General features: G+C 39.9%; 1 protein-coding gene across 4 annotated transcripts in view; it reads left to right on the top strand.

The window, feature by feature from the left end:
• The window catches only part of LOC106074609 (inactive phospholipase C-like protein 2), a 118,195-nt gene that overhangs the window by 12,679 nt on the left and 85,428 nt on the right, over nucleotides 1-20,088 (top strand). For all 4 annotated transcript variants that reach the window (XM_056043284.1, XM_056043283.1, XM_056043285.1 and 1 more), the window contains one exon: nucleotides 19,861-20,010. In XM_056043284.1, coding sequence (XP_055899259.1) covers nucleotides 19,861-20,010 — 150 coding nt within the window. The remainder of the gene's footprint in view (nucleotides 1-19,860; nucleotides 20,011-20,088) is intronic.

The following is a 20,088-nucleotide window of genomic DNA, read 5'->3' as shown; positions in this document are numbered from 1 at the left end:
CGTCCCGAGACATGACGTTAAACTGCGCTCCTCTTTCCTTAGCACTTTTGGAGCTCAAAAGTGCCCTACTTCTTTTCTATCATTGTGTCTGCCTCCTCTTTTCCTCAGTCTGCCTTCATTGATCATCACTCTGTCTCCTTATCTCTAAATATCTCACTACGTCATAGACCAGTCCGTTTGCCGTGGACTGCGACGGGTAAGGGGGGATAAAGAGATCCTGGTGTTTGAGTGGTGGCTATCTGAGGATAAACCACCACAACACAATACTTTGGCTCCAAGTTCCCCTAGACATGAGGCCCAGATGGCCCGCTCTGGGTCAATCGGCTGGTCATGCCGAGCTACCAGCATAGGTCTTCGACCTATGCTGGAGGGCGGTGGTTGGAGGGTCAATCAGGGAGCTGCTGTATCGGACACATGTCCGATGCAGCAGCTGACTGAGTATAGCACCTGTGTAGCCCTGGCGGGCTCATTCTGGACTTCCGAATGGCCCGTCCCCTTGTTGGACTCGATGGCGGGTGGGGAGCACAGGTGCCGAATTAACAAGAATATACATGGACAAAAAAAACCCCAACAAACTACTTTCCCCAGATTTAAGTCTGGACAAGAGACGCCGCATTGAGGCAAAAAAGGAGGAGGCCACAAAAAGCTGTACTACCTGGCCATCATTTTTGGTGGTCAGGTGCACAGAGGAGGGGAAAAGTCTGACAAAGCTGAGCCCTTTCCTTATCTATAAGGGACTCAAGTCAGTAGTGGGAGAGCCCAAGCCCAAGCTACACAAATCAATGGAACTTCTTGTAGAAGTAGATGGCTAGACACACTCTGATGGGCTTTTAAGATGCAGAAGACTCTGTGATCTCCAAGTGGAAGTCATGCCACACAAGAGTCTGAACACCAGCAGAGGTGTAATCAGCTCTAGGGACCTACTGGAATGTTCCGAGAAGGAAATAGTGGAGGGCATTGAAGGAGTCACCCATGCCCGGCGCATTACCAGGCGCAGGGATGGTGAGGAGGTCAAAACCGCCACTATTATCCTCACATTCGGAACTAGGACACCGCCAGAGTATGTGAAGGCAGGATACCTACGAGTTCCAGTGAGGCCCTACATACCTAACCCCATGAGGTGCTTCAAGTGCCAGGGTTATGGACACGGCGTGGCAGTCTGCAAGAGGAACACTGTGTGTGCCAGATGTGCTGGAGAGGGTCATGAGGACAAGGGCTGCACAGCCCAGTTCAAGTGCCCAAACTGTCAAGCTGGCCACTCAGCCTACTCCAAGGACTGCCCTGTGTGGAAACAGGAGGTTGCCGTGCAGGAGTACAAGGCAAGAAATGGATGTACCTTCAGCCAGGCGAAATCGGCTGTACTGGCCCTACCCAAAGGCCAATTCGGCTTGACAAAGACCTACGCCCAGGCTGTTGCTAAGATAGGAAGATCCATAGCCACACAGACGGACACATTGACCCCACCATCCCCTCCTCCTCCTCCAACTCAGAAGAAAACACCGCCAAAGAACACACCTCTGAAGAAACAAGAAAGCCCTGTTGTCATGCTAAAGAACAGGTTCTCTGTGCTCGCTGATGAGAGCATGGAGACTGAGCAGCATGTCAAAACCAATACTCCGGGAGAACCCGGAGACATCATGTCTGACACAGGTTCTCCTCAGAGAACCCAGCCAGACACCCAAACCTCTACCGAATTAGAGGTTGACCAACTCCCTAAGTGGAGAAATCAGAGCGGAGAGGATGCCCGAGGCGAGAGAGGAGGAAATGACCTCCGCTCTAACCAGAGGGATCTCCCCTCTCCAGAGAGAAAGACTTCCCCCAAAAGGGGGTTGTCCTCCTCTCCATCCAAACCCAAGAATAAAAATACCAAGGTCACTGGAATAAAGGGAAACCCCTCCGGGGGCCTCCCAAGGCCAAATAGCTCCAAGTAGGTCATCTAGAATAAGCCATGGATTCCAGAATTGTACAGTGGAATTGTAGAGGCCTCAAGGCCAATTACGAGGAAATGCAGCTACTGATGGACTCTGAGACTCCTGTAGCTGTCTGCTTACAGGAAACATTTCTGAAAGATTGCATCAGCTTCCGAAGCTACCGTGCTTATAGCAAGAATGTTGAAGATGCAGAGAGAGCATCAGGTGGAGTCTGTATCCTTGTGAAGGATAGCATCCCCCATGAGATGGTAGAACTACAGACCACACTACAGGCCGTAGCAGCTAGGATAACCCTTCACAAGGTTATCACTTGCTGCAGCCTGTATCTACCACCAGGCGCTCCATTAAACCCAACAGACATGGAGGACCTATTGAAACAACTCCCCCGGCCTTATTTAATCCTTGGGGATTTCAATGCCCATAACACCATGTGGGGATCCAACAATACCGACACAAGAGGTCGTATGCTGGAGGATATCTTCCTCCAACATGATTTATGCATACTTAATGATAATAATAATAATAATAATAATCTTTATTATCCGTAAGGAAATTTGTCTTACAATTTGTGCATTACACCAAACAAAAAACATTATAACTATAAGAAACCAAAGTGTACATTCACACCAGACTCACTCATAATTTACATGTGACAAAGTTTATACCAGATTGTTCTTATTTAATGATTTGATTGCCCGGGGAACAAAAGAGTGTTTGTGTCTGTTTGTCTTTGCTATCGGTGTCTTGTATCTCTTTTGTGATGGTAAAATCACAAAATCCTGACACAAAGGGTGATTCTTTATTTCGAGGATCTTGTTAGCTTTTTTATAGATGTTTGTGTCAAACAACTGCCCAAATGGGGTTTGTTTTTTGCCAATGATTTTGCCAGCAGCATTTAGGATTCTATTAAGTTTATTTTTATTTTTAATGCTCAGATTGCCATACCAGGCAGTGATGTTGAAACTTAAAATATTGCAGATGTGAGCGTGATAAAACATAGCCAAGGCCTTTTCGCTAACATTAAACGAGGACAGTTTTCTTAGTAGTCGTAATCTTTGCTGCCCTTTTTTGCTGATATAATCAGTATTTGCAGTAAAATTTAGTTTATTGTCTAGGATAGTACCAAGATACTTAAAGGTTTGCACCATTTCAATAGTCTCTCCAGCTACAGAAACAATATCATTTTCCTTCTTGTCCCTACGAAAATCGATTATCATTTCTTTGGTTTTTTTTACATTTAATAATAAAAAATTATCTTTACAGTATTCCTCAATGTGTTCTAATTCTTTGAAATACTCATTTACGTCTGAGCTCTCTGAGAGCAGGGCAAGAAGAGCCGCATCATCAGCGAATTTTGTGAAGGAGCAACAAGAACTATCGGATTGAAAATCATTGGTGTACAAAATGAACCACAATGGCGATGTCACAGCCCCCTGGGGCGCCCCTGTGTTAACTATGCGTTCATTAGATATAACATTGTTTACCCTAACCCTCTGAGCTCTCTGGGTCAAATATTCATTAGCCCATAGTATTATGTATGGACTAATCCGCAACGCTTTCATCTTTTCAATGAGTAAATGAAGTTGTATAGTGTTAAAAGCTGATGAGAAATCAATAAAGAGCAATCTTACATAAGTGTTCGGTAAGTCCAGATGTTTGTAGACACAGTTTAAAATATTTAGGATGGCATCGTCTACACCTTTACCCTTTTGGTAAGCAAACTGTAAAGGGTCTAGCTTATTACAAAGATCATTCAGAAGAAACATTTTAACCAATTTTTCTAAACATTTAGACACAATGGAAGTAAGTGAAACAGGTCTATAGTCATTCATTTCCTTCGGTTTGGAAACCTTTGGCACAGGTACAATTATAGATGACTTCCACACAGGTGGTATCTCATGGTTTAGTAATGAAGTAGAAAAAATATCTTGGAAAGGTTCAGCTAGTTGTTCAGCACATTCTTTTAAGATTCGCCCTTTTATTCCATCAGGCCCACCAGCTTTCATTGGGTTGACGTTTTTGAAAATGTTACAAACTTGCTCTTTAGTAATCGCTAATTCTAAGCAGTTGTTAACATTGACATCCTCAAGGGCTTTGAGTCTTAGATAATTAAAATCTTTCGTGTCGAAGCGACAATAGAAATCATTTAACTCGTTGGCCAATGTTTTTTCGTCTCTTGTAGCAAGATTATTTTTAATTTTGACTTGTGCTCCTGCCATTTTGTTCATGATGCCCCATGCCTGTCTCATGTCACTTGTATTAATTGAGTCTTCCAGCTTGGTGCGGTAGTTTCTCCTCCCTTCCTCAAGAACGACGTTGACATTTCGTTGAGCAATTTTCCTTGTCTGTCCATCGCCACTCATAAATGCTCTTTTCTTTTTGATTATTTCCCGTTTTATTTTTGCAGTGACCCATGGTTTATTGTTGGGGTATATCTTGATGCTCTTAGTGCTGACACACATGTTTTCACAGAATTTGATGTAATTTGTCACTGCGTCGACCCATTCTTCCAGATTTGAAGTGGTCTCTTTGAACAAATTCCAGTCAGTGCAGTCTAGACATCCCTGTAGTTTGAGAATATTGTCTTGAGTCCATTCTTGTACGTTTTTTTGAATGATTTTTCCTTCTTTAAGTTTTGTACGGTAAGTAGGCAGCAGTTGTACTGTTTTGTGGTCCGATGATTCTAGTGGTGGCTTTTCACGAGATGTGAATGCTCCTTTGATGTTACAATAACATAAGTCCAGAGTTCTGTTCTCTCTTGTCGGACATGAAATGTGTTGATAGAATGTGGGTAGGTCAACCTTCAAGGTGCATTTATTAAAATCACCCAGTATAACTACTGGTGCGTCCGGTGACCTTGTCTGAAACTCATGCACTACGTCAGCGATGATTGCAGCTGCAACTTCCGTTTTGGCTGTAGGCGGAACATAAACCAGGACTATGTAAATAACACCAAAGTCTCGTGGCAAATAAAAAGGTCTCAATGAAAGCGCCAGTAGTTCTAGATCCGGACAGCACATTCTCTTTTTAACCGTGTAGTTGGTACAGTATTTGAGGTTGATGTACACACAAAGCCCTCCACCTTTCTTCTTCTTAGACTCAGCCGTTCTGTCAGATCTCACGCAAGAGAAACCATCAATAGCAATCAGGTTGTCGTTGTCATCCTCCTCTAACCATGTCTCAGTAAAAGCCAATAGACAACTTTCCCTAAATACGTGGTCGTAGCGTACATGGGCACATACCTCATCCACTTTATTTCTAATTGAGCGGACGTTAGCTAGAATAATCGTAGGAAGTGGTGGGCGAAAACCTCTTCTTCTCAGTCTTTGCCGTAGTCCTCCTTTTTTCCCTCTTTTCCTTGTACTAATAGAGGAAGGGTAGAAACAATTTATATGTGCATAACACGGTGGAAGAGGCTTCCTCTTGGAACGAAGTCCGAGGAGTTGATCTTTACTATAATGAATAGATCTAGTACTAGAACGGCCGCCATCTTGGGTCGCCATTTTTCTTCTTTTATTTCTAACCAAATAACCAAAGTTGAACAAGTCTAGATCTAGTAAAACGTTTAATGTAAATACTCATTGTGGAGCCCACCTTGAAAACAGAAGTCTTCATCTGCATAACTAATTACAAAAGAACATTCAATATACATCCAGCAAAGAAATAATAATGAATAATGAAAGCACAAATTGCATGTCGTCACAGTGCAGCCAGGAACTGGATCACTCACATGCATTGACCTCACCGTATGCGTCCCCGGACTTCTGGACGATTTTAAATGGTCAGTTAGCAATGATCTACGGGGAAGTGATCACTTCCCAATCATCATTACTAACAATCTCCCTTCATTGGGACGACCTCAGCGGAGGAAACTGAATAAGGCCGATTGGGAACAATTCCAAAAAAGATGCTCCGAGGATATCACAGAAAATATCCTCCATGAACAGAACCCAGCTGATACCTTTGCTAGCAAGCTACTAAGTATAGCCAGGAAAGTTGTACCCCTAACCTCTGCAAATCCAAAACTGCCTAGCAAACCATGGTTTGATACAGCTTGCAAAAGTGCTATTGGTGATAGGAAAAAACGACTGGCTGCATTTATAAAGAATCCTTCCCAGGAAAACCTAAAGCTATTCAGGATAGCTAGAGCAAAGGCTAGACAAACCATACGGTCAGCCAAAAGGAATTCCTGGAGAAGTTTTGTCGGCAGTCTGGATGCCAAAACTTCTGCTAGAGCGGTTTGGAAGGCAGTAAGGCGAATCAAAGGGAAAGAATCAAATGCAATAGGGCATTTGAAAAACCAAGGACGAACTGTCACGTCCCCCAGAGAAATAGCTGACTGCCTTGCATCCTCAATAGCAGAAAAATCATCCACTGCACACTACACGCCAGAGTTCCAAAAAGTCAAAACCAGGGAGGAAAGACACCCCATTGATTTCAGGTCAGAGAACAATGAAGACTACAACAAACCGTTCTCGCTTGAGGAACTGAGGGAATCGCTGGACAAGTCACATGACACAGCGCCTGGAGAAGACGAAATCCATTACCAGTTCCTCAAGCACCTTCCCGAACCCTCATTGGCAGTCCTGCTAGGGGTCTATAACTGTGTGTGGCAAACAGGCGCTTTCCCAAACAGCTGGAGGAAAGCCACAGTTATACCGATACCTAAACCGGGAAGAGACGGCTCTGTCAAAGCTAACTATCGACCAATAGCACTAACAAGCTGCATCTGCAAAACCATGGAAAGAATGATTAACAGTAGGCTGGTCTGGTACCTGGAAAGGAATAAAGTGATCTCAAACTACCAGTGCGGATTCCGGCAGGGGCGGACAACAACTGACCACCTGGTAAGGCTGGAAGCTTATATTAGAAATGCATTACTCAGAAGAGAACATCTAGTAGATGTATTCTTCGATATAGAAAAGGCCTATGACACAACCTGGAAACATGGCATTCTACGTGACCTGGCGCATATGGGGCTTAAGGGACACCTCCCCCGTTTTATGGAGGAATTCCTGAAAGATCTAAAATTTCAGGTTCGAGTGGGCAACTCCGCTTCTGACACTCATGACCAGGAAATGGGTGTACCCCAGGGCAGCATTCTGTCAGTCACCCTGTTCAACATTAAAATAAATAGCATCATAAATGCGCTGTCCCCTGGCATAGAGTGCTCTTTGTATGTTGATGACTTTGTCATTCTCACTTATGGGAAAAACATGAACACCTTAGAAAGAAAATTACAGTTATGTTTAAACAAAATTCAGGGTTGGGCAAACTATAATGGTTTCAAATTCTCAGACTCCAAAACAGTTAGTATGCATTTTTGTAATCTAAGGGGACTCCACCCAGACCCTGAACTATTTATACACAAAAAGAAGATCCCTGTCGTGAAAACTACAAAATTTTTAGGCCTCACCTTAGATTCCAAATTTAATTATCTCCCCCACATTAAGGAACTTAAGAAATGCCAAAAGTCATTAAACATACTAAGAGTACTCAGCCATACGGACTGGGGAGCTGACAGAGATACCTTGCTGCTGCTCTATCGGAGTCTAATTCGATCCAAGCTAGACTACGGATCCATAATATATGGAGCAGCAAGGAAGTCGTACCTAAAAATACTGGAACCAATACAAAATGCTGCCCTGTACTCTGTCTCGGCGCGTTTCGTACATCACCTATCCCAAATCTCCATGTGGAGGCTGGAGAACTCCCCATGGATATAAGAATGAAAAAGCTTGCAATGCAGTATATAGTCAAGCTAAAATCCAACCCCACGAACCCTGCTTTTGACCCCATATTTAACCCCACAGAGGTAGAATTATACAATCGAACGTCATACAGCAGTTGGGCCTTCGAATGAGAGAACCCATCCAAAATTTAACCCCACCCATTGACCAAATCTCTAAAATAGAAACCCCTCAGAACCCTCCTTGGCTAATGAATAAACCCAAATTAAATTTATCCCTCCTTAATTTCATAAAAGAAAATACAGACCCAAGCATACTACAAGTCCACTTTAGGGAACTGCAGGAGAGCTACGGAGATTGTGGCACCATCTACACAGACGGATCCAAAATGGAGGGAAAGGTCGCGTGTGCCTGCTCCTTTCGGAACAAAACAATCTCCCGTAGACTCCTCGATGGCTGCTCCATCTTTACGGCCGAATTGCACGCAATATTGCTTGCACTTATGGCCGTAAAAGCATCAGAAAGGAGGAAATTTATAATCTGCTCCGACTCCAAATCTGCATTGCAAGCTTTGGGGCGGATGAAGACTGACATCCCATTGGTACATAAGAGCCTGAAGCTGTTGGACCAAATAACAGCCGACCGTAGGGATGTCACCTTCATCTGGGTCCCCTCCCATGTTGGCATTGAGGGAAACGAAGCCGCAGACAGAGAAGCAAAGAGAGCCCTAAATCATGCGGTGTCAGGAACCCAAATTCCCTACTCGGACCTGAGACAAAGTATTGCCTCTGCCACCTATCGAGAGTGGCAGAACCGATGGGAGGCTGAGACTCACAGTAAACTCAGGCAGATTGTGGCGGATATCAGGTGGCGGTCCACAACTAAGGGTCTGACAAGGCGTGGTAGCACGACCATGTCCAGACTTAGGATTGGCCACACCTACATCACGCACTCTTTTGTACTGAAGAGAGAGGAGCCCCCACTTTGTGAGTACTGTGACTCTCGCCTCACCGTGGAACATATCCTCGTTGATTGCCCCAGATACCAGGATGTCAGGGCGAAATATTTTAGAGCCACTAATTTAAATACACTATTTGATAATGTCGACCCTGGGAAGGTACTGGGCTTTATCCGGGAAGTGGGGTTATCTACGAAGATCTGATTTATGAATTTGTGAACATGCACTATTTACATTAGATTTTTACCAAATATTTAAATTTTTACTACCTTTACTATTTTAACTGTGAATAGACCTTGATTTTAATGATATGATTGTATAGAATCTGGCCCTTGTTGTTTAGAGAGAGAGGGATCCTTAAGGGACTGCAGGCACGACATGGCCTAAATTGTGCCGATGTGCCTCAAATCAAAAATGAAATCAAATCAACCTCCATGAAAGTGTTGCACCAAGTTGTACTAGGATATCCCTGTTTGCGCTTTTCTCGTAATCGCTTCCATGTCATCGCAACTCTTATGCGTAAATCATTTTGTCGGAGAACATGTCCCGTAAACTTCATGCCACGCGCTGTCACAACCTTACTAAGGGGTCGAGTCCCAGTTCGGCATAGGATTTCCTTGATTGAGACCCGATCTCTATAACTGATTCCTAAAATCCGTCTTAGCCATCTTTGTTGAGCCACATTTAGTCTTTTTCAATTTCGGCAGATGACTATCTACTGCACTTTATTAATGGAGTCCAGCCACTGGTAGAAATTTGTAACCTCTCTTAGCTACGCTCTTGGAATTAGGTGACTGTAGTTTGCTTTAGATTTTATATCAAAAAGGGAAGTTTTATCGACAAAATCATTTGTTTGGGGGGGGGGGGGTCTTAGACAAATTCATAACCCCCCTTAGCTACGTTCAATAGAATTTGGTGACTGTAGTTTGCTTTAGAATAAAATTGAAGAGAGAGGTTTTCAACCTCAAAACTCTCTGTATGGGGGTATTTAAACTAAAACCATGTGAAGGGTTTTAAACTTAAAAAAAAAACACCTCTGGAGGAGGGGGGTTTAAACTCAAAATCACCCTTTGCTTGGTTACGCTCATATAATTTTGAGTGCAAAATTCGCTTTTTTTTTTATATATTGAAGAGGTATTTTTTTAGCTTCAAACCACGCTGAAAGGGGGTTTAAACTAAAGAATCCCTTTGGCTGCGATCATGTTATTTTGAGTAATTTTCAGTTTGTTTATATTGAAAAGATTTTTTTAGCTTCAAACCACGCTGAAGAGGGTTTAAACTAAAGAATCCATTTGGCTACGCTCATAGAATTTTGAGTGTGTAATTTTTAGCTACAAACCCCGCTGGAGAGGGGGGGGGTTTAAACACAAAACTCCTCTTGGCTAGAATCCTTGTGACTGATGTATGGATTATATTGAAGAGGGGTTTTTATCGTAGATTTCGGGGGGGGGGGGGGTGGGGGTTAAAATCAAAATCTTCCTTAGCTATGCTCTTTGAATTTGGGGATTGTCGTTTGAATTATTTTTGGTTTGTTTTGTTTTATAGAAGAGGGGGTTTTGACTGCAAATTCCCCTGGTAGGTGTTTTAAACTCATAACCCCCTTGGCTGCGTTGTGGCAAGTGATGGTTTAGTATTAAAATATCAACTAAAATAAACAAAATCAAAGCAAAAAATCGGTCACTAAATTCCGATCGTCGAGGGGGGGGGGGATTTCATTTCGGGTTGACCCCTCCCCCCCCCCCCCGGCTACGCCTATGATATAGACCACTTGGGAATCACTGGTCTAGATCTATTATACTATTAAAAAAAATGATACTATACAAAAAGCTATTCAACGTACTTCTCCGAATGTGAGAAGATATCAAGATATTTTAGATTTTATAAAGCTCTGGTGCAAGGCTACTTTTTTTTCTAAAAGCGAAAACTTAATTAAGTTTTTAAAATAACTATTCAAGCAGGTTTTGCATACAAATACAATATTTTCATTACTGTTCCCCATACATAGTTAAAAAACAGGGAAGACTATATAGTGAGATGCTGTATGTTTTAAAACATTTCTGCTAACGGTTTTTGTTTCTCACTAAAACAATGTTATAAAAAAAGTTGTATTATGTTTTCTGTTATATTTATATTTTAAATAAAATGTTTACTTTTGCTTTAAAAATGAAAGAATGCATTTAGTATGTAAATAAATCGAATAAAATTTAAAACAAAAAATAATAATCAGTTTCTCATTATATCAGTGGAGTGCATTGTACAAAGGAAAAAGTTCCTACCTCGAGGTCTTGAATGAGAGATCAACCATCAACAACTTCAGTTAGGCTAGGCTTATATTGAAATCTATCTGTCTTAACAATGTCGTAATGCAAACATTAAGAAATCTCCGTATCCTGTGGTCAGTTGGCCTAACATAACAATAGTATCAGCGAAACTTCGAAACTTACACGTCTCTTCTTTTTACAAAACTGATATCAACTCAATCTGTCTGTCTGTATGGTAAAAAGTTTGTACACGTTATTTTTAGCTCACCCAATCTCAGATTAAGTTTAAATTCTGCAGAATTATTTCTTTCACCTGACAACACAAGAATTAATAAAAAAAAAAAAGCAAGAAACAATTGGTTAATTAACTATTGGTAATGAATTGTTTTGTTTGGTATCTTGAACAAAGGAAAGAAATTGACAGATGTGGTGGTATAAGTTGAATTAGTCTCCTTGGGGAATCTTGAGCCCTGAGTGAACAGTTTTTATGCATTTTAAAAACGACCATGTAAACATTCATTAAGATACCCCCTTCTTTCCTCTACCTTTCACAACTAGTCCAGACACGTGATAGGATCAAAGCGCATTGAGAAATCTAAAAGCTAAAAAAAAGTAATTGGTAAAAACATTTCTGTCGCAAAGATTTATATGTCTAGGTCAATCATGCATATAATTTCATGACTTATCCAAACTAATTTATACAATTACACTTAATATAAGCTTTGTATTTTTAATGTATTTTTATGTTTTTGTTTTTTTTTAATTTCTTTGTAGTTGTTGTACTTCATAGCTTTTGATATTCATGAAAATATTGAAAGTTGCCTTTGACCTGCCTGAGGGAACCATTTCGGAGGCAGATTCTGAATTTGTGTTCTTGACATCTTTTAATCTTGTTTTTACAATTGCTTTTGTAAAGGCAGCACTAAAACTGTCAGATCCCAACTGATCCACAAAAGAGATTGGACTATATAGCACATTGAGCATGCTATGAGAATGAAAGCTGAGCTATGCAAAAATAAATTTTAACAAGGTTACAAAAGACAGTTTGTGTAAAAACACAAACTCACAATCGGCCCCCGAAGTGGTCCACCCAGGCAGGCTTCAATATTTTCAGAAAGAACATCCGAATGAAATTATATCACAGACAATTGAGAGATAAGAATGGAGAAAGAAGGTTAACAGATCTTATATAATGCCCCAACGGTCCCGCAGATCAAAGGATAGGTGAAAGTGAATGTAAAGTTAGATGTGAACCTGGCCTAACTAGTTCCCCTTTCAGACCTTGTGGTCTATAGGGCAGATGATATAAAGTTCATCTGTTTTTTTGTGGCCTACGGTTAACGAGGGTGTCATGTAGCCAGCACAACGACCAACCGCCTTTACTTTTCCCCAACTAATGTCAGGTACCCATTAGAGCTGAGTGGACTCAGAGGCGCTCAAAGATTGCAAAGTTGAAAATCCCAGTCTTCACCAGGATTCGAACCCGGGAACCCCGGTTCGGAAGCCAAGCGCTTTACCGCTCAATCTTTTATTCCAATCCTCAAAAAAAAAAAAAAAAAAAATCCGCAAAAGAAAAATGGTCATAAAAATGAAGTTTACAAGATTACTATTCGTTTTATAGTAGGTCTAACTTATATTGCATACTAATTAGCTTTTTCTCTTTAAAAAACTGCTTGCAAAACTGATTTTAAAATTAGATTTTTCGCTTTCAGGAAAAAAAAAAGTAGCCGTTGCATCAGAACTTTGAATGGTCTAAAATATTGTGATGTCGGATTTTCAATATCTTTTCTAGTTTACGAGATCTAAACGGGACGGACGGACAGACATTTCGCACAAAACTAATAGCGTCTTTTCCCCTTTCGGGGGCCGCTAACAATGAGCGGAGATATTCACTTTGTAACATTTATGACTTAATGGTTCGTGCAGTGTACACAAGGGGCGATGTTAGTTTCCAAAAAGTCTTTAATATCATTTGTGCTGTTGTCCTTGTTCTTTTTAGCAGTCGCCGTAAGATGACAAGCCGCTATTACTTTTTGTGTCCTCGACTGGTCTGTTAGATGACAAGCCGCTATTACTTTTTGTGTCCTCGACTGGTCTGTTAGATGACAAGCCGCTATTACTTTTTGTGTCCTAGACTGGTCTGTTAGATGACAAGCCGCTATTACTTTTTGTGTCCTAGACTGGTCTGTTAGATGACAAGCCGCTATTACGTTTTGTGTCCTCGACTGGTCTGTTAGATGACAAGCCGCTATTACTTTTTGTGTCCTCGACTGGTCTGTTAGATGACAAACCGCTATTACTTTGTGTCCTCGACTGGTCTGTTACATTTAATTCGAAAAACTAATAAAAAAGCTATTATAAAGCTGATTTTTCATTTTGGCATAAAAAAAAATCAATTCTATACTCTTGAGCGAGCAATTCTTGTATGTGTGTATGTATGTAGGCCTATAGTGCTTTTAAAAAAAATAGATGCCGGTACTGTTCTGTAGTCACAGATTAATAATAAATTACTGTAGACGTTACTATTTAATAATGATAATAACGAGACTGTCTTTATCAAGGTTGACATATATAACTAACTTTTATTTCCGTCCGATTCTTTGCTTTCGCATAAAACATAGACAACAAACAATGACGTAATATCTTCTAATATTAACACATCCTTCCTTTTGAAGCTATTATCACATCCTTCCTTTTAAAGTTCTTAATACTTATATTTACAAGGAATTTTGACAACTCGACCACTTCTGGTTGTCTTGACCGGCACAGCAAGTTCTCTAGATGTTGGTTCATAATTGTCTGTTTCTTTTGTTCTAACAGTTTGCTGTTCATTGTCTTCGTCGGTGTCATAGTACCCAGAGATGTCTTCTTCGTAGCTCTTGTTTAAAAACCGTTGATTTCGTCTGTATGTTTTCCCATCATTTGTCTTTATGATGTAAGATCTGGGTGATGGATGTTTCTTAATGACGACTGCTTTCTGCCATGTTTGTCCTAGACGAACTCTCACCTTCTCCCCGACAGAGTAGTCTTTAGGTAACCTTGCTTTTGAATCGTATTTTACTTTGCTTTTCCTCTGTCGTTCGTTGAGTAATGTCTCTGCATTTTCAGCTACCGATGGTTTCAATAGTTTGGGATCAGTTGGAATGATGTCCCTGAGTCTTCTACTCATCAGCAGTTGTGATGGCGAATAAAGCAGTCCGCTTATCGGAGTATTTCTATACTCGAGCATAGCGAGATATGGATCTTTCCCACTTTTGTATGCTTTGTTGAATATCTGCTTTACGATACCAACATACACCTCACTTTGTCCATTTGATTGAGGGTATCTGGGACTTGATGTTGTTATCTTGAAACCCCATTCAGAAGCAAACTCTCTATATTGATAGCTATTGAATGGCATATTGTCGCTCACTATTTCTTCTGGTATGCCATGTCTAGCAAAAATACCTTTCATTGCCCTGATAACACATTCTGCTGTTTTGTTCTCTAGTCGTTTTATTTCAGGATATTTGGAGAAATAGTCCACAACTAGCAAATAGTCATTGTTTCGCCATTTAAACAAATCTGTCGCAACCTTTTTCCATGGTCTTTCTGGTACAGCATGAGGTAGCAATTTTTCCTTCACATTATTTCTTTTGAACGTGGCACATGTTGCGCACTTCATTATTGTCGAAAAAATATCTTTGGACAATCCTGGCCAAAACACACTCTGTTTTGCCTTGGATCTGGTTTTCTCAAGACCAAAATGACCTGTGTGCAACTTGTCGAGAATTTCATTTCTCATACTTGAAGGAATTATAATTCTGTTCTCATAAAACAATATTCCATTCTCTTCATGAATACTGACTTTAAATGACCAATACACTTTCACTGTTTCATGAACTTGAGTTTTTATCTTTGGCCAACCTTCTCTGACATAATTCATTACAATTTTTAATTTAGCATCAGATTCAGTTTTCCTTCTAATTTCAATAATCTTCTGATCACTTCCCGGAAACTGTGCTGTTGCGCTATGAATTCTCATAACCATGTCATCATTTGAATTTGATTGTTCTTGACCATTGGTGTACGCACGCGATAACGTATCAGCTATTTGCATTTTTGAACCTGTAGTGTAAGTTACTGTTAATTGATATCTCAACAGTCTTAACATCATCAACTGAAGTCTTGGTGAAATCTTGTGTAAAGGCTTAGTCACAATAGTTTGTAAAGGTTTGTGATATGATTGTACAGTCACAGTTCTTCCAAAAATATAATGGTGAAAATGTTCAGCTGCAAACACTATAGCTAACATTTCCTTTTCTATTTGTGCATATCTGCACTCTGTTTCTGTCAATGATCTTGACGTATACGCAACTGGTTTGTCTTCTTGCATTAAACATGCTCCCAACCCTTTAGAAGAAGCGTCACACTGAATAGTAACTGGCTTTTCAGGGTTAAACAATTGCAGAACTGGAGCTTCACTAAGTGTTTTCTTTATTAGTTGGAAAGCATTTTCTTGCTCTGCATTCCACTGCCACAATACATCTTTCTTTAGCAATTCACGCAATGGACTGGTAATTGTTGACATGTTTGGAATGAAACTTGACAGATAGTTCAACATCCCTAGCAGTCTTTGAATTCCTGTTCGATCTGTTGGTGCTGGCATCTCCATTATTGCTTTGATTTTAGCTGGATCTGGACGAATACCATCTGCTCCAATTTGTCTTCCGAGATAATTAACATCAGAAAGTTTATATTGTATCTTGTTCTTGTTGAACTTTACATTGTTCTTTCTAGCTCTCTCCAGAACTTTTTCAAAAATTTGATCATGTTTTTTTTCATCTTTTGCTGCAATCAGCATGTCATCTGACATGATATGTACACCTAGGATGTCTCCGAATACTTGATAAGCACGTTTCTGTAATACTTCACTAGCTGAGGATATTCCAAAAGGCATTCTCAAGAATCTGTATCTTCCAAACGGAGTATTGAATGTACATAAATAAGAGCTTGGTTCATCCAACTCAACTTGCCAATATGCATCCTTTTGATCAAGTATACTAAACACTTTTGCTGCTCCCAGTGAACTATTGATTTGATCAAATGTTGGTATAGTGAAATGTTCTCTCATTATATATTTGTTCAGTTCTCGGGGATCTAAACACAACCTCAAAGAATTATCTTTCTTCTTTGCTATAACCAAGTTATGAACCCATTCTGTTGGTTCAACAACTTCTGTGATCACTCCATCTTGTTGCATTTGTGTGAGTTTTCTTTTCAATTCTTCATAGAGTGATGGTGCAACTCTGCGCGCACATTGAATAACTGGTTTTGCATCTGACGTCAGTTTAATGTGATACTTCATTTTGTATGTACCGAGTCCTTCGAATACTTGCTTATATTTTTTCATCAACACTTGTGGAACTTCATTTTGTTGCTTGACATCGTGTACTTCAACATTTCTCTTTGCCTCAATTAGTTTTAAAGCAATAGATGTCTTCAGACCTAGTATAGGATTTATACTTTTCTTGATCACGTACAGATCATCTTTAACTTCTACATCGCCGACTTTAAATGTGACCGATGCAACTCCCTTCAGTTCTAATGCTTCATCCCCCAATGCTCGTAGGGTAGTATTTGAATTCTTTAACTGAGTATCAATTTCTAAATTGTTCCACGTTGACTCTGATATCACATTAGCTTGTGCTCCTGTGTCAATCTTCATTTTGACTATTTTTCCCATAATATTGACATCAACCATCCAAACTTTGACATTGTTGTCAGTACCAATTGCCTCAAACCACAACTCATTTACTTGGCTTGCCTGACTTTCATCTTCCAGTAAATCAACAGCCTTGAAGTGTTTCGAACGACATTTTACAGCGAAATGATTTCTTTTTTTACATTTTCGGCATGTCTGTCCGAATGCTGGGCAATTGTATTGTCCATGAGATCCACCACAAGATCTGCAATCTCTAATGAAACTTGTTACATGATTCTTTGTCATTTTTCCCTGTGAGGTTTTGACTGGCTTTCTATCTTCTGTCTTCTTTAATTTATTAGCAGCATCCACATGTAGTCCTTTCATATCTATCATTTGGTTCTGTGTATGCTCGTCAGCACGAATTATGCTTGCTGCCTTCTCTAAAGTTATGTCTACATCTCTCAGAAGTCTCTCTCTCACTCGATCCGACTGTATGCCACATACCAATCGATCTCTGATGAGTTCATCTCGAAGGTTGTCAAACTTGCATTCTTTTGTCAAATTCTTTAACTCAGTATAATACTGTTCAAACGTTTCTCCGTCTTTCTGCTTTCTTGAAAAGAATTTAAATCTGTCATACACAGTGTTGGACTTTGGCAAAAAATGATTCTGAAACCTTTCAATTACTTTGTCTACAGTCTCATCTTCACATACTTGAAAAGTATTGTAGATGTCTCGAGCGGGTTCACCGATCAGGTGTAACAATAAAGCTTTCTTCACTGGCTCGGGCTTCGTATTTTTTTCAGTGGCGACCATAAACAGTTCAAAACTTTGTCTCCATTTTTTCCATCTTTCAGATAGATTACCGTCTAGTGACAACGGTCTTGGAGGATCGAATAATTCCATTATTCGTACAGATTCTAGATTCTATGTCTAGATCTAGATCTAACAACATGAACTAACGACACCACAAATAAAATGTACTTTTAGCAATTTAGAAACCACTAGATCTAGAGATCTACCTGTTACCAGCACTTTAAAGCAATGTGACACTAGATTTGACACCTAATCTAACACCAGATCTGACACAAGATCTGAAACCAAATCTGACACCAGATCTGAAACCAAATCTGACACCATGTTCTGTAGTCACAGATTAATAATAAATTATTGTAGACGTTACTATTTAATAATGATAATAACGAGACTGTCTTTATCAAGGTAGACATATATAACTAACTTTTATTTCCGTCCGATTCTTTGCTTTCGCATAAAACATAGACAACAAACAATGACGTAATATCTTCTAATATTAACACAGGTACTCAGTAGTTGATTGCCTAACTTTGAACTACTAAAAATTAATAATATACGTTAAAATGAAAGAAAAGTTATATTTTTGTTTTAAAAAGGTGCAGGTACGCCGTACCGTTACGTTCCGTCACAAAAAAAAGCCCTGGATATATATATATGAACTCTTGTTCGACCGTTATATCGGTTTGAAAATATTTCATTATCGAAAAATTCATTTTAGCTAGAATGTTTTATGAATGAAAATTTTCCATGATGTCAAAGGGAAATAACACGCTTACGTCACCAGGCTTACAGCAGTAACTTAAAATATTTCTTTGCAAACATGAACAACTTTTAATGAATCAATTGGCCTAATTAAAAATGTGCTCACCATCTTATTGTAGGCTCTATTAGCTTAGTCTAGCTTAGTCAACTAAGTAAGAGTCATCTACACGGCTCTCCGCAATTTAAGTGTAAACTATTAATAACTCACAAAACACAATAACCAAATATGCATCTGCAAACCCATAGTTTCATAATAAATGAATTTACTAAGTGTTTGCAAGAGTCTGTTCATTATTAAAATTTAAACTAAAAAGTTATGAATATTTATGAATTGCATTGTAATAATTGAATAACTTTTTTTATAGTGCAAATTTCATGCTTATATCATTAACAGAGCGCTACGGTCCAATCTCTATGGTGGTTGAAGGGGGTATCTGAAAGAAGGTTTCCTTGTCAAACCTTGTCTTCGAGTCCGATGATTAAGGAGGAGTGCAGTATTTTAGGAGGCTACGCAGCACCAGCTGCGACCCACATAGTTTGCCACATCCAACGAAAACATAACCATTATATGCTGGTGGTCGATTTAGATTCTCTTTTCGCCGTCTACGTCTGTCCTTGGCAGTGGATTTTCTTTTGTGTATCCTGCGGCCTTTATAAAAAAATCTCCAGCTTTCTCTTTCTGAAGCCACCTGCAGTCAGATACCCTCTTCAATGTCAGTTAAAGCATGTTGGTGCCTAAGCTGGTCTTTAAAGCGTTTCTGTGGGACATCTCTGTTATGTCTACCACCTTCAAGCTCACAAAAAGACTGCCTTTTGTAAACGCTCGACCACCCATATGGGATAGTGCTTTCTCCAGCGTAACTGTCGGACCATAAGAAGTCCCTTTATACTGTCCATACCGACGTGTTCTGTGTGGGGACTAATCGCCATGTACATTGACATTTAGAACTAAAAGAACACGAAAGCAACTTTTCGAATTGAGTCTTTACCCGATCCAACATTAGTAAATATATTTCCTCAACAAATGATTCAAACTAGCGAGGCTCGGTCTTCTGGTACTTAATGTAATACTAGTAGGAAATTTCAGAATCGATAATAGGTTATTCAATTTGTTTTCAAGTTAAAAACAGCGCCAAATGATTCTTTTAAATCATTAAATCGCTATTATAAGGAATTGTTTTTTACAATTCGGGAAGGTGAACAAGAAGAGGTATAGATTTTTTTGCTTTGCAGGCTACAACTGACTGGTCAGAAAAATGTTAGAGTGTAAATAAGGGCAGCTGATGATGAGGATTCGATGTAAATCAGTATCTGCTGACAAATAAAATAAAAATGAGTGTTTGTGTAAGACTTAGATCCTCTTGCGGCACATTGGTCCGTCGGTCTCCAGCCTAAATTGTGCCGATGTGCCAAAAAACTCAAAACTCCAATTGTGTGCACTGTGGGTGGGGCACTACGTGTGCATGTAGGAGGGAAACTGAAATAGTTTCAAGGAACTTCCCTTTCAAATGGTTGCAATTCAAGCCAATGCCTTTTCTCACGTAAGAACTACTAGAATTCTTTGTGTCTGTCTGTCAATCAAAAAGACGGACAGGGTTATAATAATAGAATTTACCCCCTCCCTTTTGTTTTCTCTTGTAAAGTTCAGGATCCTTATTTGTGTTTGACGCTATAACACTGGTCAAGCAATGAAGACTACACTGTAACTTTGAAAGCTACCCATTGAGTCCTAAAACGTGTGACTTGTGTGTTTCAGCTCAAGATTGTTTAGCATACATGCAGAACGGCAGTGAGTTGATCAAAGTACGCTCCAACAGTCGACAGTATCATCGGTTCTTCAGCTTGAGTAATGACATGACTGAAATCAGGTGGCAGCCCACTTCCAAGAAGCCACACAAAGCCCGAAGTAAGTTTTCTTGTTCAAATAGAATTGAAATGAAGGAAGGCATACACGTTTTGCTTACTAAATTGTAGGGCTTGAGAG

Source organism: Biomphalaria glabrata, chromosome 10 (assembly GCF_947242115.1).
Source record: "Biomphalaria glabrata chromosome 10, xgBioGlab47.1, whole genome shotgun sequence".
Taxonomy (NCBI): domain Eukaryota; kingdom Metazoa; phylum Mollusca; class Gastropoda; family Planorbidae; genus Biomphalaria; species Biomphalaria glabrata.
This window is presented reverse-complemented; position numbering and strand designations above follow the sequence as displayed.